The following is a 27,189-nucleotide window of genomic DNA, read 5'->3' as shown; positions in this document are numbered from 1 at the left end:
GTATGCTGCAGGGACTGTGAAGACACTGAATTAAACTCAAAAACAGCCCTCATAATAATCACAAATACACTTACATTTCTATAAATCAGTTTTTATGAATAAATGGCTTGTTCTAACTGTTGCTCTGGTCTTCGTCAACAACACACGCTTGCACCCCCTGCTGGTGAGGTTGATTAACAGCAGATGGAGATTATGCTCGGTAATCTACTGCTTTTCCTGCAGTTCCTGGATGTCAATGTTGAATTTACTGTCGAATTTCAACCACTGAATTTGTGGAAGCGAATTTATAAAGCGAAATAAAATGGACCGAAAAATTGCCTGTTGAATATTATAGGTTGTATTTTTAAACAGTTTGAATATTTTGGAAGTGAAATATGAAAGGTGAATATGGATTATTGAATTTTTATTAATGAAAATGTGTTTGAAATGTTTTGAATTGAAATATTCACAGCTTAAATATACAACCATGTTGAATTTCAGCCCATAAAAATGCAAGCCCTAAAAATACAATGCATTAAAATGCAAGCATGGTTAATGCAATGCATATTTTTTTCAAGTAGTGCAATTCAACAGGCTTTTTTATTTCAAAAACATTTGGCATTATTTTACTTCCATATGCTACATTCACCCTTATCACGTGACCTACCAGCAGCAGTTGCGTCGCGTCACCGCCATTCACAAATCCTATCCCGTGGCCTCAAAAAATAGTAATGTGTCCACACTTTAGAATCTCGCTGGAATAAGTAGGTTGTCCAGGTACTTTTTGCCTAATCTTTTATGAGTAGTGTGAATTTGGACATACTACTTTTGTCTATAGTACTGTTTTCGCCTACTATATAGTAGGGAATGGACTTTATGCACAGCTGCACTACTTCCTGAACTTTAGCCAGCTCCTTTGTTTCCTGTCTGCCATTATTGGACAAACTGATTAATCCAGGTGTGCCTGACCAACAACAATAATCAGACACACCTAGATTAATCAGTTTGTTCAATAATGGCAGACAGGAAACAAAGGAGCTGGCTAAAGTTCAGGAAGTAGTGCAGCTGTGCATAAAGTCCATTATGTGATTTGGGTACCACAGTGAAATTTGAAACTAGATAGATAGATAGATAGATAGATAGATAGATAGATAGATAGATAGATAGATAGATAGATAGATATGTTTACTATCACTTGTCAGAGTGTTGTAATCTATTTATGAATCTTCTTTTAATGGCACTCAACTGGTCCAAAGCACATTCAAATCAAATGTGAAGAAGAAGTTTCAGTGTATGTATGAAGGAACAGCAAAAGACGGATGCCCAGCACTCCTTAATGAGATCTACACAGAGCTCTTCATCACCGAGAGTGAAAGTGGAGGTATCAATAATGAGCATGAGGTGAGACAGATTGAGACACTATCCAGGAGAGCAGCAACAGAAGACACACCAATCAAATGCAATGACATCTTTAGACCGTTACCTGGACAAGACAAACCCATCAGAACTGTGATGACAAAGGGAGTCGCTGGCATTGGAAAAACCGTTTCTGTGCAGAAGTTCATTTTGGACTGGGCTGAAGGGAAAGCAAATCAGGATGTCCAGCTAATTTTTCCACTTCCTTTTAGAGAACTCAATCTAATGAAGGACAAAAAACTCAGTCTTTCAGATCTTGTTCAGGTTTTGTTTACTGAAGCTAAAGGAATGCAAATATGTAGTGACGAATATAAAGTTTTCTTCATCTTTGATGGTCTGGATGAGTGCCGTCTGTCTCTGGATTTTCAGAGCAATGTAAGGTTGTGTGAAGTAAGTGAATCAGCCACAGTGGACGTGCTCCTGACAAACCTCATGAAGGGCAATCTGCTTCCCTCTGCTCTCATCTGGATCACCTCAAGACCAGCAGCAGCTGATCTCATCCCCTCTGAGTGTGTTGATCGGGTGACAGAGGTGCGAGGCTTCAATGACCCACAGAAGGAGGAATACTTCAGGAAGAGAATCAGTGATCAGAGTCTGGCCAATAGAATCATCACACACCTGAAGTCCTCAAGGAGCCTCCACATCATGTGCCACATCCCAGTGTTCTGCTGGATCTCAGCCACTGTTCTAGAGGGAATGTTGGGGAAATCGTGGAAAGGAAAGATCCCCCAGACTGTCACTCAGATGTACACACACTTCCTGATCCTTCAGACAAACATTAAACATGAGAAGGACTATGAGAAGAAATCGAAAGATGAAGACGTGATTTTCAAACTAGGGAAATTAGCTTTCCAGCAGCTTGTGAAAGGCAACTTGATCTTCTATGAGGAAGACCTGAGAGAGTGTGGTATTAATGTGACAGAAGCATCAGTGTACTCTGGACTGTGCACTCAGATCTTCAGGGAGGAGTTTGGCTTGAATCAGGGGAAAGTCTTCTGCTTTGTTCATCTGAGCATTCAGGAACATCTAGCAGCTCTATATGCGCATCTCTCCTTTACAGACTACACAAATGTGTTCGATCAAACCACAGAACAAAATATCTTATCTAAGGTTTTAAACTGGATGAATAGTCATTCATTATCTGGGCTGCATAAAAAAGCTGTGGATGAGGCTTTACAGAGTAAGAATGGACACTTGGATCTTTTCCTGCGTTTCCTGCTGGGTCTCTCACTGGAGTCCAATCAGACACTCTTACGAGAACTACTGACACAGACAGGAAGCTGCTCCTACAACAAAGAGGAAACCGTTCAGTACATCAAACAGAAGATCAGAGAGAATCCGTCTCCAGAAAGATCCATCAATCTGTTCCACTGTCTGAATGAACTGGGTGATGATTCACTGGTACAGGAGATCCAAGATTATCTGAGATCTGGAAAAATAAGTCAAACCAAACTCACTTCTTCACAGTGGTCAGCTCTGGTTTTTGTGTTGTTGACATCAGAGCAGAAGATGGAAGAGTTTGATCTAAAAAAATTTATTGGAGGACACAACACAGCAGATGAAGTTCTTCAAAAACTGCTGCCTGTGATTAAAGAAACCAGATCAGCTCAGTAAGTAAAATTTACCATGTGTGACATTTGGTGGGAGGCAATGGTTTATAGTAAAGTTTCAAATTTGAGTTTATTTTGCTTAGTTTTTTGAAGCGTCAACTTTGCACTTGCATTATATGGACTCGCATATATGGATTATTTTTCTAAAAATATGTTTATGAAAACAAGTCATACATTTGGGATGGCATAAAAATAAAGTAAATACATTTTTAGTTGGAGTATCCCATTACAGTTTTTCTCGATTGCTTAAACACATTACTTGAAACTATGCCTCGTATTCTCAAAACAGTAAACACAAATCCAATTCCCCAAACATCCTATTTTCAGGTCAAAATGAAGCTCTACACTCAAAACCATTCACTCTAGCTGAAAAACCAAACTTTGCCCCCAGACAGGACACACAAGCCCCCACAACACACATACTACAACATAGTCTTACATACTGGTGTAATAAATTCAAAACAACATTTCCAAAACTGGTAAGTTATTGCATGTGGTCCACAAGCCCCCCATCATTTTCACATGATGAACACAAAATACACAACCAATGGATACATTGGCATATTTTTATTCGTTCATGTAAAACTCTTTTAAAAGTACTTTTTTTTTTTTTTACTCTCTCCTCTAATTTTTTGTAAAATATATTTACGTAAGTAAAATATATATTTACTTACGTAAAAGAGTAAAAGAGCACACACAAACCTTATTCAAATATGGAATTGTATTAGAATGGTAAAGAGTGTTGTACGTGACAGGAGCGCCTCCACTCAAGGACACAATATGATGAACAAGTCTAAGAGTTCCACATTGAAATACCATCATTGGCCTAGAAAGATAACATTCTGGGGAGTCAAGTCTATAAAGGAGGAAGGATGCTCTCCCTTCACTGTCACACTCTGCAGACACTGTGTGTGACTGTACGACTGCTGGCCTTTTCTAGCAAGAAAATAAACCTCATCAAAGACAATTGGAAATGTTTGTCTCTTATTCAGTGATAGAATTTAGTTTGCCACCACACCTCCCTGAAGCTTCTGATGATGGAGGTGACGTGAAGTGACTCAAATTTGGCCTTACTCGTAGCCCAGCCTCCTTCATAATCATACCATGGACAAGGACTTCTTTCTTCATGTCTTTCTGGAATCTGGATCCATTGTTCCAAAACTCAATAAACTGATTTGGGCCCTTTTATCTATCTATTGAAGAATCTGATTGATGTGTGTTAAATTTTGACTCTTATAGTTTTCACCTGTACGGCAATTGTGTGCTAACTGAGCTGAAGCTGTGCTGACTTGAGTGAACAATGCTGAATACCAGTGCTTTCTAAATGACCACATGGTGTAGGCAATGAGAAATGAAGGGATTTGTGTTTATAGTTTAGTGAAATGGGTGTGCTTTTTGATAAATGGCATTATGGTTTTGAAAATTTAGTTCAAAAGCCTGTTTATAGTGTTTAAGCAATCGAGAAAAACTAATATATGGTGTAAACTGGGTCTAAGAATATATTTAACTGCAGCTGGTATCAGTTCATCACTCTTATAAACTTCCATTTATACAGGTTGTGTAGGTGTGGTGTCACAGACAAAGGTTGTGATGTTCTGGCTTCAGCTCTGTCATCAAACCCCTCACACCTGAAAGAACTGAATCTGTCTGGAAATAAACTACAAGATGCAGGAGTGAAGCTTGTCTCAGATGGACTGAAGAATCATCACTGTACCCTGGAAACACTGCGGTAAGATTGTATGAAATCATCCTCATCCTCTTTCCCCAGCTACTGGGGTCAAGTCACCTTCATTTATATAGCGCTTTTAACAATATAGATTGTTTCAAAGCAACTTTACAGTGATACTAGGAATTAAAGTAACAAAGATTGTTTTGGCTTTACAGCAGCTCTAGGATAAAGTTATTGTCCAGCTAAAGTTAGTTTTGATTGATTCACTTCCGTTGCAAAGATCATTAGTTATAAACTTAGGGGCCGGTAACACGACACCGTTCTAACAGAAAACCCTTAACGCGCTCCGCCCGCTCATTCGCACTACAGTGCCTGGTGGCTCGAGAACATAAACCTTGAAATAGGTTCCAAGGTGCAATCCTTGAACAATTTTGAGGGGGAAAAAGTTATCTCTGCGCAAAAACGTAAAACGTGAACCTGTGAAAACGCTGACGGCATGCACATGCATATTACATGTTTAGCCTTTAGGTATGCACGTTTGTAGTTTATGTGCGCAAGTGTGTAGTCTTTACAAATTGACCTCAACAAATTACTTGTCTGGCCTTAATTTTATAATACATAATTTATCGCTTCCGCGTAGCCATGTGAACTGGATTTTTTTTTTAAACGTTTTATCTGTACAAAGGTAAAGGGAAGGGAAGGAGGCCTACACAGGGGAGAGACTAGATGACACTTCAGGACTAGTGTCAACTAGAACAGTAGACGCCATTCTTCTTATGATGTAGCGAATACATCAGGATTTATGGGAAGTGTAATTCTAGGTATTATCAACTGGCCGGATTTTTGAAATCGCAATAGACGTGAAGGACTATAATGCGTTAAGAGCTCGCTCAAGTACTGGGGAGCTAAACCATTTAGTGCTTTGTAAGTAATCAGCAATATTTTTAAATGTATACAATGTTTAATAGGGAGCCAATGCAGTGTTGACAGAACGGGGCTAATATGGTCATACTTCCTGGTTCTGGTAAGAACTCTAGCTGCTGCATTTTGGACCAGCTGTAGTTTGTTTATTATGCGTGCAGGGCAACCACCCATAAGAGCATTACAATAATATAGCCTTGATGTAACGAACGCATGATCTAATTGTTCCACATTTGTCATTGAGCGCATATGACGTAATTTAGATATATTTTTAAGATGGAAGAATGCGGTTTTACAGATACTAGAAACGTGACTTTCTAATGAAATAATGGTATCAAAGAGCACACCCAGGTTTCTAACTGACAACAAAGACTTTACAGAGCAGCCATCAAGTGTTAGACACAGTATTCTAGGTTATTATGTGAGGAAGTTTTTTTTCCAATAATTAGAATTCCACCCATTGGCCCTTGCCAATCATGGCCTCCTAATAATCCCCATTCACTGAATTGGCTCTATCACTCTCTCTCCTCTCCACCTATAGCTGGTGTGTGGTGAACCACTGGCGCCATTATACTGTGGCTGCCGTCATCCAAGTGGATGCTGCACATTGGTGGTGGTTGAGGAGAGATTCCCTGATATGATAGTAAAGCGCTTTGGGTGTACAGTAGTACATATGAAAACGCTATATAAATGCCTTCATTCATTGATTCAGAATTTTTCAATATTACAGTTTTTCTCGATCGTTTACACACATTTTCTGAAAGCATGCCTCATATTCTCAGAACTCGACACACAAATCAAAGAAACACACACACAATGGGCAAAACCCCTCAATTCTCCTGCAAAATTAAACTTTACATTCAAAACAATGTTATTTCTTCTCAAAATGTTTTTTTTTTTAAATGACACACACAAACCATCATATGAATAGACATTTATAAGAACCAGTTGAACACTGATGTGCTCAATGTAAAACACTGTGATGAATGGAAAACACTTCTTCTCCATTCATTATAATGACTATTTCAAGAATAAAGATATTTGAGAATGTTGTTTTTATACTCAGAACACACAAATACACTGTAACAAATATATATTATTTTTTCCACAAAAACAATGTACACAGTCACCGTGTACACCCCAACCAACACAAAGTTGCACATACAGTGGTTCTACATACAAAACAACCGAATAATTTTGAATTTTTTAAGAAAAATCCAATGTTGGCATCCTCCACTTCAACCAACCGGAACTGGACAAATACTCATGATTCATTCTGAACTCCTGACCTGTAATGCTACTGAATCATAATCATACATCGTTCACTCATTGGCCAGAGGAGAACTGGCCCCCGACTGAGCCTGGGTTGTCCCAAGGTTTTTTTCTCCATTCTGTCACCTGATGGAGTTTTGGTTCCTTGCCGCTGTTGCCTTACCTTCTGGCTTGCTTAGTTGGGGACATTTAATATTCAACAATATTATAGATCTGCCTTAAAGGTGGATGATGATAAAATTGTTTTTTGTATTATTTTCATGTTATCACTGTGAAGGTGCTTTGATACAATCTGTATTGTAAAAAGCACTATATAAATAAAGGTGACTTGACTTGACTTGACTTGACTTGACTTGACTTGACTTGAGGAGCTCACCTGTTGCCCTTTTATGCTAAAGCTCTGATTGCTAATTGTAAAACTGTGTGACGGGTGTTTGCCCATGTGATGAGTCAGTGTGCATATTTTAATGACAGTGTGTTCCTTGTGAAAACAAGAGATTGTCTGCATGAAAATTGTGCCAAATGCTGAGAATTGTGTGTAGTGTTTTGAAAAAGGTGTGTTTTCGAACTGCAATTTGAGTGTAAAGCATGAATTGTGCTTGTAGTTTAGCAGAATTGGTTCAGGGGGTTGGTGCATGAGTTACATGTTGTGGTCATTGTTTCTCAAGTACCAGTATTTGTGTGTAAACAATTGAGAAAAACTGTAAGTAGTAGGAAATGACTAGTCATACAGTTTTTTATATCAGCTATGCATTCCGTTAATTTTGGGAATTGGTAAGTTTCGTCAGGGTGTGAAGAAAGATAGAGCTGAGTATCATAAGCATAACAGTGAAAACTAATGCCATGCATCCTAAATATATCTCCCAAGGGTAGCATGTACAGAGTGAACCGCAACGGTCCTAGTACTGAGCCTTGTGGTACTCCATACTGAACTTGTGATCGATAAGACATCTCTTAATTTACTGCTACAAACTGATAACAAACTGATAACGGTCAGATACGTATGATTTAAACCATGCTAATGCAATTCCACTAATGCCAACATTATTTTCGAGAAGAATGTTGTGGTTGATAGTATCAAATGCAGCACTAAGATCGAGTAACACTAATAGAGATACAACCACGATTGGGTGATAAGAGCAAATCATTTGTGACTTTGAGAGCTGTCTCAGTACTATGGTACGGTCTAAATCCTGACTGGAAATCCTTGCAGATACCATTTCTTTCTAAAAAGGAACATAGTTGTGAGCATGGGCGTCGGAACCATTGTATATGGGTGGGTCAAGACCCATCCACTTTTTAATACCAATGATATTAGACCCACTCACTTTTACCGTCTCTAATTCAGCGTATGTATGTTCCCTTTTCAGCGCGCTGTCAGTCAAATCCATTCCACTTGAGGAATGCCGTAATACATTAAACTCCATTCCGCGATTTAGCTACAGCATTGATTTCCACGCTACTGCTCAAATCCATTCCACTTGGCTCACACCAAACCCTTACTTTACAGGCTAGATGAGCCCATGATGCGCATGTGCTGTCCTAAGCGCGAGTCTCAGGTTTCTATGGGAACCGGAGCTTCTAACAGATCGATGCAGTGATGCAATGACTTTACCAATCAGCGATTGGCTCTTTTACCTAGAAGGCGGGAGTCGCGGGACAGTTTCTCCCATTCATAAGTAATAGTAGTGGACTGGACTGTATTTCTAGTCTTTGATATCTAACTTAGCTCAGGTGGGTTCAGCTGTTATTTGCTCACTCACTATCACTGAACAAGCTGGTATTTGAGGTGAATGTTCATTCATAATTTGTTCGCCTGTATCTTTTAAGGGCATAGCGTTGCCAGCCGTTTTTTTGTGAAAATGTACTTCTAAAGTAGAATTTCCTGGTTTCAAATTAATCCGTTTCCGTCTACTGTTACTTTGTTTTCTTCATGGTTGTGTACATCCAATCCTGTGTCCGTAAATGGGTAAAAACGGTTAAAACAGTGGATTGGCCAATGCCAGGCGTTTACTTTTATTTGATTGGAAGCTCAACTTATCGCCTAGCAACTGCCTGTGCTGCGCGCGCGCATCAACACACATCCAGGATTAAACAGTGTGAGTTCAGTTTCTAGCTAGCTTTTAAAAAACGTTATATTTACATTTATTGTGTGAAATGGGGGGAGAGACGGACGAGGAGGATAACACAACAAAATCGGATGAGCCACCAGTGTCAAAGAAAAAACTATTTACAACCTACAACTCAGACTGGGCGAAAAGAGAAAACTTTTCTGAATGGGAAAATATTTTTCCCATTCCCCTAACACTACATATAGAAAATACCAATATGCCCCTATGCGCCGCATATAGCCTAGCCTGCATAGCGCATACCCACTTTTTGCGCAACTACTACCTGAACTCTTTTTACTGTGAAGCCACACTGTTGTAACATTTGAAGAATGAATCTTGGCATTGTCTTGCTAAAATAAGCAGGAATGTCTCTTAAAAAGATGTTGCCTTGATGACAGCATTATGCAAAAAAAAAATGTATCATGCTATAGCCAGACAAAAGTGTCAAAACACATGTTATAAAATCGCACACTTCCAGTTGTTGCTTGTTATTGGATGAGCTGTGTTCGATGCCATTGTAATATACTTTGTAACCACACAGTTGAGAGTCGTAAAAAAAAATGAGACAACGCGCAGCCAGTTGCAGAGGGGGAAAAAACTCACAGTTCGAGCGCCAAATACGCACAGCGAGAATCAGCTTCAAGAGAGTGAGACAAAGAAATCTATCATGTAACTTATCACATTAATACGAAGTTTAAAACATTTAAATAGACACATCAAGTTGTAATTCATGTATATGAATCTTTGTTGATTATAGGCTATAAGAGCTGGTTTGGTTGCTGAGAGACGGAGACGCGCAGAGACGGTAATTAATGCGCTGTTTGATTTGTGATCGTGCTGTGCAGTGCTTATTTCATTCATTCGAGTATCATATTGTACAAGGCTTAAATCATTTAAATATACATACAATAATTATAATATTTACGATATCATATCGTAGAAATATGATGTAGGCCTAGTAGCCTATACTTGAGTTGATACTTTTGCCAAGCTCTGATTTCTGAGAGATGCATGCCTAGACAGATTTGCGCTCATTTCATTTTTAATCTCACTCATTCCCTTCACTCATTATTGCATAGATTTTAAATAATGTATTTGGCTTCGGGAATCTACTCCAGTAAAAAAAAAAAACTGGAGTATGACCCACCCACATTTTTTTTGCTTGTGAGGATACTGCCTTTTCTAGTATCTTTGACAGAAAATGTAGATTCGAGATCGGCCTGCCCTTACGATAAAGAAATATACTTCAAGTTCATTTTGAAGTATACTTAAAGTATACTTAAACATATACTTGAACATTACTTATGTAGTAAGTATACTAATATCAATGTGTACTAGTAGTACAATTGTAAGTGTACTATTTCAATACTGCTTGGGACTAAATTGGCCCACTTTTAGTACTGTATATAAAAGTATACGTTTAAGTGTAACAGTAGTAAACCAAGTACACATTTAGGTTTCTCATTTGTAATGCATCTGTACTACAAGTGAACTTATAAGTATACTAGTAATTTACTATTTTAATACTAGTAAATTTTTTAGTTTATGAAAGTACACACTGAAGTGTACTCTGTAAACTACTAGTAGTTTATACTGCAATTATACTTGTATATATTTCTTCAAGTGAACAAAACATTATACTTATAGTTTACTATTTATATTATGTTTGCACTTGCAGTTGTCACAGTGTCTGGTGGTTCCCTGGGTTTAACATTAGAGGTCTCAGTTTTCACGGTGTCTAGGCTTTTTCACTACATTTCCCATAATCCTGTCTGTCACTGATTGTTCATTTCCTTCAGCTGTTTCTCGTCACCTTGTTTGCACTTGTGTATATATACCCTGTCTGTTTCAGTGTTTGTCACGGAGTCCTTGTATATTGTCCCCACACTTCCGTTCCTTGTTCATGTCGTGTGTCTTTGGATTGCTTATATGGATTTTGACCCTTGCCTGGACTAGTTTTGTGAGTACGGATTACCCTATTAAAGTATACTGCATTTGGATCTCTCTCTCCTGTGTGTGTTCCGTGACAGAAGGACTCCGTCATGTATAGATCCAGCAGTACGGGTTTTCGTATCCTTCCCCCCACCACTGAAAAGGAGAGGAGGGGAAGACTCAAGAATTTAATGTCCCTACGTCAGCAGGGTCAGTCGGTGGGTTGTCTGTCTCAGACCTTTTGGACTCTCTCTAGGGGCATGGGCTATAATGAGGCGGCATTGAAAGATTTTTTTAATGACTGCCTTGATGAACCTTTGCCTCGGTTGGAGATGAAGGGGCTGGAGATATTGGACTTTTGGGGGTTCACCCTATATCTACAGCATCGTAGCCAGTGGGATACACCAGCTACGCCTGTGGTCCCAGCCTTTTCCTGAGATTGTAGAGCCCCCAGAGGCGGTAAGCTTGATCCTACCGTCTTGCCATCATAAACGGAGGAGGAGGAGAAAGCAGGCGTTCACCCTTCGGCAAGAACTGGAGGCCGTCCCCTCCGAGCAGCCTGCTGTCGTCCCGGAGACCGTCCCCTCCGACCAGCCTGCTGTGGTCCCGGAGGCCATCCCCTCCGACCAGCCCGCTGTCGTCCCGGAGGCCGTGCCCGTGCAGCCCGCTGTCGTCCTGGAGGTTGCGCCCGAGCTGCTCGCCCTCCCGGCCCCGCCCGAGCCGCCCTGCTAAATAGGAAAAGGATCTACCGCCAGCAGTCGATTTTGATATTCTAGGTATTAGCTAGCGTGTTATGGGCAACAACTCAACCTGTAAGAAATCGAAAGGACATAAGTACTTGTTCATTCAACTATTGACCTATAACCCATGTTGAACTTGCAAAACCTACAATCAAATCTGAGATTTCTCAATGGCAATCGGGTGAAAGAGACAAATTTAGCCGTCTAGCTCCATAGACTCCCATTCATTTTGCACTCGGGCGATTGCCCCCAGTGGAACTCTGGTGGAACTACAACTACAATTCAGTACAATAGGACTTAATAGGGAGTGGCCAGGCTCTCCGTAGACGGGCTCTGACGTCACAATGAATCAGCTTATGACTCGTTTGAAAAACGATACATTTCATTGACTCAGAGTCGACTCTTACATTTGAAAGAGAATAACTTTATATGCGGTGCACTTTCCGATTTAAAACTTTGCAGGATGTTTTCATTCACTTAGAGCTATGTTGCACACTACATGAAAGGTCATTTTCAAAAATCCATAATATAGGGCCCTTTAACAACTACAAGTCAAGTATACTTTCAATACTTAAGTATAATTAAGTATATCTCGATCAAAAGATTGAGTTCAAGTACAGGCCAAATATACGTTGACTTTTCTCTCAATACAAGAGTGTAATTTTAAGTATTTCTGATAAGTACATAACGTATATTTTTGAGAAGTATATAAAATGTAGACTTTCTTATTTTTAGTTTAGAAGAAGCATACTAAACTAAATGCTTCTAAACATACAGAAAAAGTTTCTGTCGCAATATTGAGTTCTTGTAAGCTATCTGGGATGCTGAGGAGATGAAACTGATCTGGAATATTATTAATAAAGCAATCTTTAGTGGCAGAAGTGATAGGTCTAACATATTTTAAAAAAGCACAAATGTCAGGGCATGTCAAAACATCTCAAGGACCCCCAAATCACCTTAGACCCCAGAGGGTTAAAAAAAAGAGAGACCACTTAATCCAGTTAGGTCCAGTCTAAGGTACAATTCAGGACCTTAGACTAGGCCTGTTGATTGTGCAGTGGATTAAGTCTCTTTTTTATTATTGTGAAGTTCCTGCTTATCTGAGCTGTACATCCTGAACTGAGAGAGTGAAGAGAGTCAATGTTTTCTACAGATTGAGTCATTGTGGTGTCACAGAGGAAGGTTGTGCTGCTCTGGCTTCAGCTCTGAGTTTAAATCCCTCATACCTGAACCTTCTGGATCTGACTGGAAATAAACTAAAAGATCTAGGAATGAATCTGATCTCTGCTGTACTGGAGGATCCTCAATGTAACCTGAAAATACTGCGGTAAGATTATATAAATGTGTCAAAATCCTCTTCATGTGGTAAATAATTTCTCTTGTGGTAAATAATGAACAAAATTAAAACAAAAACAAGACTAAAAAGGGTCCTGTCATATAATTGAAGAGGATGTTGTTTTAATCTTCATTATATTCTTTCCAAGAGTATAAAGATGGTTGTGTGCACTCGCATAAAAAAAAAAAAATATATATATATATATATATATATATATATATATATTTATATATATATATATTTATATACATTAGTTGCTCAAAAGTGATCCATTTATTTTAAAGACCCTACAAGTTTGATTAAATCTACAAAATACGACGAAATATTTAATATTTTAAATATCAGGGTAGAACAAAACACAGAAATTGGTTAAGGTATTATTTATCTTACAAAATTATTTGGCAAAAAAAGGGGCAGACTACTGCTACAGCTTTATTTTTACTATGCAAAAAGTAATGCATAGAAAAACAAAAATCTCGGGAAAAAAAGTGATATTTCGTTGGTTCTCTTGATTTTTGCATGCACTTATAATTTCTTTGTATGACAGCCTGGCCAAAAATTATATCCGCACTATTTGCCATGTTTCATTGCGTTATAACAAATAATAAAATTGACTCCTAGCACAACTATGCAATAAGCTTAAAAAATCTTTAACAATTTTTGTAAATAATTTGAATAAAGGGTGAATATGTTAATTTTCTTACTATATATATTGTAATTAACACGCTCAAGCATGTAAAACCAGGTCTGCACCTTAGACTAGACTTGTTCATTTTGACATGGATTAAGTCTGTTTGATTGTTAAATGTCTGCTTATCTGATGATCTGTACATCCTGAACTTAGCGAGAAGAGTGTCATTTTCTTCTACAGGTTGATTGATTGTGGTATCACAGATAAGGGTTGTGCTGTACTGGCTTCAGCTCTGAGATCAAGCCCCTCCAACCTGAAAGAACTGAATCTGTCTGGAAATAAACTAAGAGCATCGGGAGTGAATCTGCTCTCTAATGGACTGGAGGATCCTCACTGTAATCTTGAGATACTGTGGTAAATCATGTCTCTGAGAGTAATTCACACTGTTACTCATTAAAACATGTCTCTGAGAGTCTTACACACTGTTACTCATTAAAACATGTCTCTGAGAGTCTTACACACTGTTACTCAAAACATATTCACAAAGAATTAATAGTTCTGACAAATATGTCTATAAAGTTTTATGCACATTAGAATATGTCCCAAGTGTAAAAAGGAGAGGCAAATATGTGTTTGGAAAAAAAAATCGTATTAATGCCTCTCAATATTCCTAAATGAAGTTTGTGAGGGAACTGCACTGGGTTCATGAGATAATGAAAAACTAATAATCAAATCAAATGTAAAATTAAAATAAATCAATGTGGCAGTAAAATTAACCAAAATAAATATAATTATTAGGCCTATAATTATAAAATAATCAGCTTTTATTTTACAGGACGATTGTAATTTACAACACTAATATATTTATATTTGTATAATTAGAGATAAAACTAATAATAATATGCCCCATATACGTGCATCCAATCATTAAAAAATAAAAGCACTTACTTCAACTTGCATGTCATGTGACTGAGAACTATGAACTTGAATGTTGTTATTTAAAAAAAAAAAATTATATATATACATATTTACTTTAAATGGCTGAAAGTGATGTCCGGAGTTGATATTTTGTTTTTAATCTAAATTTAATGGGGAATTTTTTTTTTTTATATATATATATATATATATATTAAATATGAGGGGTGAACAAAACACTAAACTTGGTTTAAGTATTTGTATGAGGAAATTATTGGCATTCTACAGCTACATGTTTTACTATGCACACAATGCTGCCTAGCCCTAGATAGCATTCAAATGTAGTTTATTACAATACAATTAATACAAATATAATCAATAATAATAATATACAAATATTAAATAAAAAGAAACGATCAATGAATGGATTCAAAAGACTGGGATGGCATCGATAAAAAGTTTTGTAGGCCTATATTATTTTGTTCTTGCATATATATATATATAAAAAAAATATATTTATCTAGTTACAGGTTTTTTTTTTAAACCGAGCTATGTAGGAAATTTGTAGCCTGTGTCAATGGTCAATTAAATACATTTATATGCAAATAATTATCAACATGTAAAATATTTTCATATCCTTCTGACATTTTAAGTACATGTTTTTCAGTACGTTTTCATATCATAGACGTGTTGAGGATTTTGGAGTACTTGCATTAAATATTTATTATTAAATTAATTGGGTTTGCTTCATACACTGGACCTGTTAATCTTTCCTTATATTTAGTCTTTCTTTTTGATTGAGAAGTTCCTGCTTATCTGAGGTGTAGATCCTGAACTGAGAGACTGAAGAGTGTCATTGTTCTTCACAGGTTGGTTGATAGTGGTGTCACAGATAAAGGTTGTGCAGCTCTGGGTTCAGCTTTGAGATCAAACCTCTCACACCTGAGACATCTCAATCTGTCTGGAAATAAACTACAAGATAAAGGAGTGGATTTTCTCTCTGCTGGACTGAAGGAACCCAAATGTAAACTAGAAACATTGTGGTAAGGTTGCAGTTTTCCTCCTATGGTTATAAAAGACTTAAAAAGTGTTCTGTCAAATATCTGTAGCGTATATTTTCTTAATTTTCATTAGATTCTTCCCTAAGTTTCTGACATAATTTTACTGTTAATACTTTGCAAGTATAGATTGTTTTCATATCACTCGGACGTGATGAGGAAAAGGAAGTTAAAAAAAAAAAATGATATTAACTCCCTCAAGCACTCATGTAGAACCAGGGGCCCGTTCTCCGTATGTGGATTACTCAGTTATCTGGATTTTACTGTTGACATGATCAAGGATTGTTAGGTTCTTCAAAGCTCATCCCAGAGATGCGTTCATAGCAACAGGTCTGTAAACTCAAACCTGCTCTGGACTCGGGAGCAGGCCTTTTTCGTGTAAACAGAACTCAAAAACTGTTAAAAAAAAATCAAAGCCATAAATCGAAACAATTTGTGTTCCAAATTTGAGGTTGATATCTCAAAAAATTAGCTTTCAGACAGATTTTGCTTAACAGATTTTCCTCATTAGATACAGCAAAACTCCACTGGTGCACACAGCGGTTGGATTTGTGATTTGCACCAGTTTTTTTCTCTCTAATATGCAGAAGCAGAAAATAGGAATAAAGCAACTATTTGTTTTATAGGCGAAACCAGAAAAAAATGGTACCATCTGGTGAAAAATAGTAAAATGTACATTTTAAAAGCCTTGCTAACAGAAGGAAAGCCTCTAAACAAATTGCATAATTTTACAGTTAAATGAAGTAATAGTTTATTAAATAAATAATGTTACTTGTGTAAAATAGATTTTTTTATTATTACTTTTTATTTATTTATTTTTTATTACAATACAAATACATACCTGTGCAGCAAAACTCCACTGGGACACAGTGGTGGGATTTTAGATTTGCAGTTGGGTTTTTCTCTCTCAAGATTATAAGCACACACACATTTTTTATTATTATTACATGCATACAAACCACACTCTGACATCCATACCAACACATCCACACAATTATCGCTGCATAACTTATTCAATTAGCTCTATAATATGAAATAAAGCGAGTATTTGTTTTATAGGCGAAACCAGAAAAAATTTGTAAAATTGTAAAAATAGTAAAATTTACATTTTAAAAGCCTTGCCAACAGAATGAAAGCCTCTTACCAAAGATTGCATACTTTTATAGATAAATGGCCCTGGGATTAAAAATGGCAAGTGTTGGGAGTAAAAAGGGGAGTTGCTTGATGCAGCGCAGGAGATGCAGATAACTTGGTAAAAACATGCTGTCTGCTGTGCCATTAGAAAAAAAATTCTTGACACCTAATAAACTTCAATTAATGCTGTCACGTCAAATCAGCATCATAGGTAAAATTAAATGAATTGCTAATTACAATAATAATAAAAATGTAAAGCCTGCACAAATACAAGAAATCGTGAAATAATGGAAATAATTGGGAATCGTGTAACATACAGTACACATTTAATTGATCTATTATAACTTTTATGTCACTTTGGTCATTTGGCTGTTTCCTTATAAAGGTCTACATTGCTGATCATGGTTTTGAGTATCAATATATCTGCACTTTCCAATGATTTTAAGAATGTGCAGTAATCTCAGCCAGATATTTTAACACAATCTGCAAATATGTTTCAATAACCAAATTAGCCAGAGATCAGTTATCACGATTAGAAGATCTGGCAGGTCTACAAAGCAGGTCTGCACATTATCTGGCCCTAGTAATCATGACATGGATTAGGTCTCTTTTTGATAGTGAAGTTTCTGCTTATCTGAGCTGTGTCATTGGTTTCTACAGGTTGATGGATTGTAGTGTCACACATAAAGGTTGTGCTGCTCTGGCTTCTGCTCTGAGATCAAACCCCTCACACCTTACAAAACTGGATTTGACTGGAAATTTTCTTGCAATGTCAGAAGTAAATCTGCTTTCTGCTCTGAAGGATGATCCGCATTATAAACTGAAGACACTTCTGTGAGTAAATTTTTTTGACATTGTTATAGTTTAAGGGATACTCACCCTCATGTCCATTCCAAACCCACTTGTTTATCTTCGAAACACACAAAAATGTATTTTTAATGAAACCTGAGAGAAATCTCTCTTCATTGAAAGTCCATTCCACCAAACCTTTGACCCTTCAAAAAATTATAAATCATAAAAGTAATCAATATGAATAAAGGAGTTTAATCCAAGTCTTCTTAAAGGTGCATTAAGCAACTTTTCATGTTAAAAATACTCGTTTTCTAACCCATACATGCTTAAACAATTGCCTGATGGGCTGAATGAGCCCTTCTCTGATCACTGAGATTGTCTCTATAATCCTGTAAAGTAAAATGAATAAGAGGGATTCGGGCCGGAATTTTAGACTGGGCGTGACGTCATGCGCGTTCACGGCACGCTCACATAGCTATGTCTGGCAGGTTTGTGTATTCGCCGGCATTCTCCGTAGAAGATGGATTGTAAGAGACCTGCTTGTAGTTCATTTCAAACACCAACGCAAACTCCACGTAAGATAAAAAAAATGAAAACTTTTGTCTAGTGCGTGCACATCTCTGGCTGCAGTTTCGTTTGCCGCCAGAGGTGGCATAGTTCTGCAAAAACTCAGAATCTTGCGCTATGCACCTTTAAGAAACATGATCACTTTATGTGATGACATATGTCATTTAGGCTTTTATTTGCTTTTTTTTCAACAAATTAAACATGTATTTTAAGGTTTGTTTGTTTTTTAATTTTAGAATGTGAGAATAGCCATTCCCAAGTGTTTCACCTAAAATTATGTATTTTAAGAAAAGATAGAGGTAAATATGTATTAACACTTTCATTATTATAAATGAAAACATTACACATAAGAGGACAGGTGTACTTAATTATAGGTAAGGGTCTAAGGTTAAATCCTAAATGGTTAAAAAGGGCACTGCTGGCACCATGCATCATAGGTTTATACTAATATCTTTTGCTAATAGAGCATTTTGAAGTTCTTCTATAGTGGACAATTCTCTCAAGCATTTGATTGTGTGTGTTTTACAGATTTTAGATATTGTATGACCTTCTCTGGATCAGCTGAATAAGAATAAAGAGCCTCAACATCACATTCAACAGAATCAACAGAGACAATTCCATAGTGATCATAACACAAGTCATTGCATGTTAGTAATTAATTTAGGTATTAAAAAACATAATATGATGTTTATTGTTTTATTGTACCATACAGCTCAGAGGAGCACTTGACAGTGTTGAGTCAATGAAAATCAAATCAAAACACAAATACAAATGAATCACATTTAAAGGGCACCTATTATGGAATTTTGAAATGTACCTTTCATGTAGTGTGTAACATAGATCTAAGTGAACAAAAACATCCTGCAAAGTTTGAAATATGAAAGTGCACCGTATATAAAGTTATTGTCTTTCAAAAGTAAGAGTCGACTCGGAGTCATTTTTATGAATCGTTAGAAGACCGAAGCTTTTTCTCTGACTAGATGACGTCAACTTGTCAAGTTATTTGAATACGATACGCCCACTTATTGCGCTCCAAGGCCAGGGAAAACATCATGGCGACGAGACGCTGTGTTCTGAAGTGCGGCTCAAAAGCCAACTTTTTTCATCTGCCCAAGGAGGAGCATTTGAAGACTAAGTGGCTACAATTCATATAACTATACCACAGAAGTATAGTCCGAGCCTTGTGCTTTGTTCGCGCCATTTTGAAGACGATTGCTTTTTAAATGCAATCAAACTTGGATTCGCGAGCCGGCTGATATTGAAGGAAGGTTCAGTTTCAAGTGTATTTGCATCAGCTTCCTCCTCCGTATCACAACCTGTAAGTGTTATTAATAATTGTTGCTTTTATGTAGCATGCTTACTTATTATTTTGTTTGTTGTGTAAGCACCGTTTAGCTTCTAGGTCTTCAATGGCAATTGTATTGAGATATGTGAAGTGTTTGTCGTTGTTTTCGGAGTTGTCTTAAAGAATAGAGTAATACCTCGTAGTAACGTAACTGCATTTTTTTTTTTGTAAAAACGTTATGTTTATGCATCGGGCTAATGCAAACAAAGACTGATTGTGCTTTTACAATATGAACTCTGGGCTATGCTCGCTAACATAACATTAAATTCGTTATCTTATTTTTAGTTTTTTACTACAAACTACAAAGCAGTGGACTATAATCATTATTATAACACGATTTAATTGATAAAATTATCATTGTACTCCGTGTTAAACAATAAGTATTATCTCTGTAAACACTGCTGGGTCATCTGACCGATCGCAGATTAGCGTCGCGCAAAGGAGGGGTTTGGAAAAATGAGTCGTTGAACGAATCATTTGGGAGTCGGTGAGCAAATCAGGTAAAAATAAATGCATATTATACGAAAACAAAAGTGTTTTTTGACATTGCATGCACGTAAAACTGTTGTTGGGGACTCCCTAAACAACATTAGGAACATTTTAAATGTCATAATAGGTGCCCTTTAATTGTGCACTGTGTTACTGCTCTTGGCCTATCACATTGGGATTCAAAAGAGAACGTCTCGGTTACGGATGTAACCCTCGTTCCCTGAGTAGGGAACGGAGACGTTACGTCGAAATGACGACGAATGGGGTTCGCTTAGAAGCCTATCCTCTTCGAATATTAATAAAACGAGCCAATGGCAAGCAAATGCCATGGGTCTGCTGAATTTGCATAGCGTAACTCCGCCCCACAGTGTGGGTATATAAGGAAGTGAGCCGGCAACATGCAGATATGTTTCTTCGCTGAAGGAGCCAAGCTGAACTCAGGCTGTTCCAGCGGTACAGCGGAAGTGGCAGGAAGACGTAACGTCTCCGTTCCCTACTCAGGGAACGAGGGTTACATCCGTAACCGAGACGTTCCCTTTCGTAGTCACTTCGAGTTACGTCGAAATGACGACGAATGGGGTTCCCAGTCCAATCACGCCACCTCGGCTGTCTTCCAGTGCCCTGCGTAAGTCTGAGCTCCCTGTCGTGAGACTAGCACGGACGAAGGACTCCTACTTAACACAGGAATACCAAGGTACACTGGGAAGCATATCACAGTGGAAATATGCAATCAGTGCCCGCCCGAAGGGGGGGGACTTAAGAAAACACATATGACCCGGAGGGGGGTGCATACGGATAACACTGGGGTGTCCAGCCCGTAGGGTGGAGTATTTCAACCCCAGGGGTGGCAGACTGGCTTGCCAAGGGAAAGACACATGCTCGAAGGAGGCTTACAGTGGAAATACACACGTGGGGGTCGCCCAGCGGGGGAACCATGCACATGGTGGCACCTAGCCAACGCGAAAGCTGCCGGAGGCATAACTCTGGCGTTGACGTCAACAGCGCTGGAGGAACTCAGGGCTTATCAGGCTCACCTGAGGAGAATATCGCACGTATCCAGTCCGTGGAGTGGAATGGCGAGCAAGCGAAGACACCTGAGCGGGTCCTAGCACCGGCTGGTTGAAGCGAGTACTCGGGAGGACACTGGCTCCACTCGGAGATTGTAGAATCTGGCGAATGTGTTGGGTGTCGCCCAGCCTGCAGCTCTGCAGATGTCTGTTAGCGAGGCGCCATGCGCTAGAGCCCAAGAGGAGGCCACACTCCGGGTGGAGTGGGCCGTCACACCAAGGGGGCACGGTCGACCTTGCTGCTGGTAAGCCAAAGCAATGGCGTCCACTATCCAGTGAGACAACCTTTGCTTGGAGAGAGCCCTTCCCTTCAGCTTCCCACCATAACAGACAAAGAGCTGGTCTGAGGTCCTGAAACATTGCGTTCTGTCTACGTAAGCACGGAGGGCGCGTACTGGACAGAGCAATGCCAAGGCTGGGTCTGCCTCCTCCAGGGGCAGCGCTTGCAGGTTCACCACCTGGTCCCGGAAGGGAGTGGTGGGAACCTTGGGCACATATCCAGGCCGGGGTCTCAGGATCACGTGAGAAAAGGCCGGCCCGAATTCCAGGCACGCTTCGTCTACAGAAAATGCGTGCAGGTCCCCTACCCTCTTGATGGAGGCCAGAGCAACCAGGAGCGCTGTCTTAATTGACAGGAACTTAAGCTCCACTGATTGCAGAGGCTCAAAGGGAGCACTCTGCAGGGCAGTTAGTACCACTGAGAGGTCCCAAGAGGGAACGAGAGGAGGGCGAGGAGGCTGTAGTCTCCTCGCTCCTCTCAGGAACCTGATGACCAGGTCGTGCTTTCCCACGGACTTACCATCAACTGCGTCGTGATGTGCGGCGATAGCGGCAACATATACTTTCAGGGTGGAGGGAGACAGCCTTCGCTCCAACCCATCCTGCAGGAAGGAAAGCACGACACTGATCGGGCATGATCTGGGGTCTTCTGAGTGAGAAGAGCACCAAGAGACGAAGAGGTTCCACTTCAACGCGTAGGCATGTCTAGTGGACGACGCTCTAGCGGAAGTGATGGTAGCCACCACCGCTGGTGGTAGGGTACTCAAACCTGCCTCGTCCCGTCCAGGAGCCACACGTGGAGGTTCCAGAGATCGGGACGAGGGTGCCAAAGGGTGCCCCGTCCCTGAGAAAGGAGGTCCTTCCTCAGAGGAATTGGCCAGGGAGGTGCTGTCGCGAGGAGTACAAGTTCGGAGAACCAGGTTCGGGTGGGCCAGTGCGGCGCAACCAATATGACCTGCTCCTCGTCCTCCCTGATCTTGCACAGGGTCTGTGCAAGAAGGCTCACTGGGGGAAACGCATATTTGCGGAGGCCCCGGGGCCAGCTGTGCGCCAGAGCGTCCGTGCCGAGCGTGCCCTCGGTCAGGGAGTAAAACTGGGCGCAGTGGGACGAGTCGTGGGAGGCAAACAGGTCTACCTGTGCGTCCCCGAACTGATCCCAAATCAGCTGGACCGCCTGGGGATGGAGTCTCCATTCTCCAGGAAGAGGCTGAAGCCGTGAGAGCTCGTCGGCTGCACAGTTCAGGTCTCCCGGAATATAAATGGCTCGAAGCGACCTCAGATGCTTCTGACTCCATAAGAGGAGGTGGCGGGCGAGTTGCGACATACGGCGGGAGCGTAGACCACCTTGTCGGTTGATGTACGCTACTGTCGCGGTATTGTCTGATCGGACTAGTACGTGCTGGTTCTTGAGCAGCGCCCGGAAGCGGTGCAGAGCGAGACGTACTGCCAGCAACTCGAGGCAATTGACATGCCATAGGCGGTGGGGTCCTGTCCAGGAGCCCGCGGCAGCATGTCCATTGCACATGGCACCCCAGCCCGTGGAGGAGGCATCCGTTGACACAACAACATGCCTGGAAACTCGTTCTAAGGGCACTCCGGCCCGTAGAAAGCTGAGGTTCGTCCACGGGGAGAAGGTCTGACGGCAGGTCGGAGTAACTGGTACTCGGAGCTTGCCCTGGTGCCATGCCCACCTCGGGACTCGATCGTGAAGCCAGTGCTGAAGCGGTCTCATATGAAGCAATCCGAGCGGCGTTACCGCGGCTGCAGATGCCATATGCCCCAGGAGCCTCTGAAAAAGTTTCAGTGGAACCGCACTCTTGCTCTGGATTTGTCTCAGGCAAGTCAGCAGTGACTGCGCGCGCTCGCTCGTAAGCTGCGCGCACATGGCGACCGAGTCGATTTCCATACCGAGAAAAGAGATCCTCTGCACGGGGCAAAGTTTGCTCTTCTCCCAGTTGACCCGAAGGCCCAGACGGACTAGGTGCCGGAGCACTAGGTCCCTGTGTTCGCAAACCTGGTCCCGAGAGTGAGCTAGGATTAGCCAGTCGTCGAGATAATTCAGGATGCGAACCCCGTGTTGCCGTAGCGGCACAAGGGCTGCCTCGACGACCTTCGTGAAGACGCGAGGAGACAGGGCCAGCCCGAATGGGAGGACCGCGTACTGGTATGCCTGCCCCTCGAAAGCAAACCGTAGAAACGGCCTGTGTCGAGGAAGAATGGAGACATGAAAGTAGGCGTCCTTCAGGTCGATCGCTGCAAACCAATCCTGTGGCTGCACACATTCGAAAATGCGCTTGGCCGTGAGCATCTTGAACGGAAGCCTGTGAAGGGAACGGTTCAAGACGCGCAGATCCAGGATTGGTCGTAACCCACCGGTTTTCTTGGGGACAATGAAGTAGGGGCTGTAGAAGCCGGACCTCATTGCGGCTGGAGGGACAGTCTCGATCGCACCCTTCGCCAGCAGGGTGGCGACCTCCGCTCTCATGACAGGGGCATTGCCACCGACCATAGTGAAGCGGACTCCCCTGAAGCGGGGAGGAGACCGCGCGAACTGAATCGCATAGCCGAGCCTGATGGTCCGCGCGAGCCAGCGGGACAGGTTGGGAAGCTCTAACCAGGCTCCCAAGGACTGTGCCAGCGGGGTCATGCGGACGACAGACGTCCCCGCGGGGGTGCAGCGAAGCGGAATGACCGGCCCGGACGTGGGTGGCATAGCGGCCCGGTGTGGGGGCACGGTCATTAGCCGCGTCCTGCCAGAGGGAGCCAGGGAAGGACCAGCGTTCCACGGGGGCGTGCTCTGGCAGGGGTCTGGCGACAGAAGGGGATGAGAGCGGCGGGGCCCGTGGGCGGCGCGCACTGTCATTCCCTTCTGGGGGCTCAGAGATGGGGATATCAGTTCTTTCTTTAACCACATTAGGGTGCTGCCCACCCGTGGGTGAGCAGCGGGGAGTGGAGAACAAAGGATTCTCCCCCGGCCCTCCACCGGGGGAAGGAGTGGTCCTGCTACCATCTCCTGAGAAGAACTGATGGCCATCTCTGAGCAGCCCGTCTCAGGAGCGCCGCTTGGCCTGGCGTTTAGCGGGGCGCGGGGCTGGAGAGGGCTGGGGCGCCTGCCTGCGGCGTCCTCCACGACGCGGCCCGGGTGAAGGCTGCTGCTGGGGCCGTGCGGGAGGGGCGGGAGCCGCGGGAGGGCGCCCTCGGCGGCGAGCAGGCTGAGGCGTCTGAACCGACGGCTGGGTGGAGGCAGCAGCGGGCCGTCGGGGCAGAATATGACGAATAGCCTCAGTCTGCTTCTGGGCGGTTGAAAACTGTTGGGCAAAATCTTCAACCGCTCCGCCGAAGAGGCCAGCCTGGGATATGGGGGCGTCAAGCAGACGAGTCCGCTCAGCGTCCCTCATATCGGCCAGGTTGAGCCAGAGGTGTCTCTCCTGGACCACACTAGTGGACATCACCTGGCCCAGGGAGCGTGCGGTCACTTTCGTCGCCCGGAGAGCGAGGTCAGTGGCGGCACGCAGCTCATTGAAGAGCCCTGGGTCAGTCCTCCCCTCGTGCATGTCCCTGAGCATCTGGGCCTGGTAGACCTGCAGAGTGGCCATGGCATGCAATGAGGCGGCTGCCTGCCCCGCAGCTCTATAGGTCTTCGCCACCAGGGTCGACGAAAACCTACAGGCCTTGGAGGGGTGCTTAGGATCACCACGGGAAGAAGCACTCTGTGGACACAGTTGCATCGCAACAGAGCGTTCAACCATAGGCACCCCAGTGTACCCGTAAACAGCCGCCTGATCGAGAGGAGGAAAGGCGGAGGAGGTCGCCGAGCGATCACGGGAAGACAAGGGTGTCTTCCAGGACCTCGAGACCTCCTCATGCACATCCGGGAAGAAAGGCATTGGGGTTGGACGCCGACGTGAATCGGCGGCCGCGCCCAAAAACCAATCGTCCAGACGCGAGCGCTCGGGGCAGGGCGGCGGATTGCACTCTAACCCGATGCTCGCGGCTGCCCGGGAAAGCATGGCCGTCAGCTCGGGATCAGGATCGGGCAATGCTGACGCGCCCGGAGGCGGCAGCACAGCCGACCCCTCATCTCCCGAGGACTCCTGCCCACCTTGTGATGCTGTGATCGACATAGCATCGTCATTAGGAGCGCCAGACGGCGCACTCGGTCCGCCGCCGACCGTTGGCCGGGACTGATCGAGCGCATCATCTGGTCGGCTCGCGGGTTGCGGCACTTGAGAGGGGGATGTGGCCCGAGGACGAATCGTCGGTTGTTGTTGCCACACCGTCACCCTCAGGTCACCCTGGCCACCAGCCGAAGTACCAGCTCTATTACTAGAGGGGGTAGATCGGGGTGTGGATGAGGGGACTCTCACTCTTTCGAGATCACTGAGTCTCGACCGTAGTGTCGCGATGGTCATGTTTCCGCAATGAAAACATGAGTCATCCACAAGCGCTGCTTTGGCGTGCTCTAAGCCCAAACACGCAAAACAGCGATTGTGCCCATCTAAATCAGACAGCCAGTGACCACAACCAGAAGGGCACGGGCGATGCATCTTTAAAAAGACGTGCCACGCGCTTTGCTCTTTTAGAGAGAAGGAGAAATCCCCGCAGATGCTGAAGCGACCAGGGAGAGAACACACACACACTGGCAGATCACTGCTCAGATCGCAGGGAATGTGCACTCGCTGGAACTCGCTGTCACACCAACACCTGGAGGGAAGCTCGTCTCGAAGAGGAATAGAGATGATACTCAGGATGGCTTGTGGAGTGAAGGATAAACTTGGCTCCGAAAGCGAAAACATATCTGCATGTTGCCGGCTCACTTCCTTATATACCCACACTGTGGGGCGGAGTTACGCTATGCAAATTCAGCAGACCCATGGCATTTGCTTGCCATTGGCTCGTTTTATTAATATTCGAAGAGGATAGGCTTCTAAGCGAACCCCATTCGTCGTCATTTCGACGTAACTCGAAGTGACTACGAAAGGGAACATCTCTTTAGTAGTTCAATTTAGGTATAGAACTGTTGCCATTAATTTATTTAGATAACAAACATCGAATGATTGATATTCAATACAAATGTTCAGATGAAAATCGTGAGCTGACCACAGAGAGTTGAAGCTTCCTTACTATTAATTAAAATTACTTTTAACATTCAAAAACAGACATGTTCAAAATCCAAAGCTTGATTGTATTTGATAGTAGACTGCCTTAATACAGGTGACTTTTTTTCCGATACCCTTCATGTACAGTATAAACGATTATTTTTTGTTTCTTTTATCATGTTTCAAAGGTTGTAGTTATAAACCAGAATGATTTACAACAGGTGAAATTGTGCCAATAGCTCCCTATATGCACAGCACAAGATTTGTTTTTTATAAAAACATTAGGCCTACTGTAAATCAAGGGGTTTTTCATGTCACAAAGCGTGTGATAGACCAGACTGACTTATTACAGATGGAATTGTGCCAATACCTTCCTGTAATTCTGCAATTCACCAAATGGTTTTTATTTTATTTTAATTTATCAAATTATATTATAATAAATTATACGTTTATTTATACAACATTTTCCCAATAATTCAGCATATAGCTAGTCTTTATTGGTGGAATTGCCAGACGTTCCCTTATGGATCATGCGCTGTGGTAGCGCGTCCAAGCATTCTCGAGTATAAACACGCAGCTATAATTCATGTAGGTTATTTTGAAGTAATATTTTATGTCGATATACAGTGGTTACACTGTTAAAACTAATCGTGGTATTGATATATTAAGACTGCTGACTCTGTATAGAACAAAGGCTAGGAAAACTAACTTTTCCGCGCTCCGAGAGCCCTCTGGTCGCGCTGCGAGAGCCCTCTAGTGGTCGGGAGCATTTCCGTTGTGTTGCGGCTTTCATTGTGTTGTAGATTTTCCGTTGTGTTGTGGCTTTA

The 27,189-nt window shown here is 42.0% G+C and overlaps 1 protein-coding gene across 1 annotated transcript in view; it reads left to right on the top strand.

Annotated features, from left to right (window-relative positions):
* Positions 1-18,746, top strand: part of LOC306999733 (protein NLRC3-like) — a 33,310-nt gene extending 14,564 nt beyond the window's left edge. Inside the window, exons 8-14 of the mRNA XM_079614654.1 lie at positions 1,236-3,005; positions 4,561-4,734; positions 12,804-12,977; positions 13,858-14,031; positions 15,402-15,575; positions 17,385-17,558; positions 18,612-18,746. Coding sequence (XP_079470780.1) covers positions 1,236-3,005; positions 4,561-4,734; positions 12,804-12,977; positions 13,858-14,031; positions 15,402-15,575; positions 17,385-17,558; positions 18,612-18,618 — 2,647 coding nt within the window. The 3' untranslated portion in view covers positions 18,619-18,746. The remainder of the gene's footprint in view (positions 1-1,235; positions 3,006-4,560; positions 4,735-12,803; positions 12,978-13,857; positions 14,032-15,401; positions 15,576-17,384; positions 17,559-18,611) is intronic.
* The last annotated feature ends 8,443 nt before the right edge of the window (positions 18,747-27,189 follow it).

This window comes from Phoxinus phoxinus (genome assembly GCF_949152265.1).
Source record: "Phoxinus phoxinus genome assembly, chromosome: 6".
Taxonomy (NCBI): Eukaryota; Metazoa; Chordata; class Actinopteri; order Cypriniformes; family Leuciscidae; genus Phoxinus; species Phoxinus phoxinus.
Note: the sequence above shows the minus strand (reverse complement) of the source record. Positions and strands in the feature narration are given on the sequence as shown.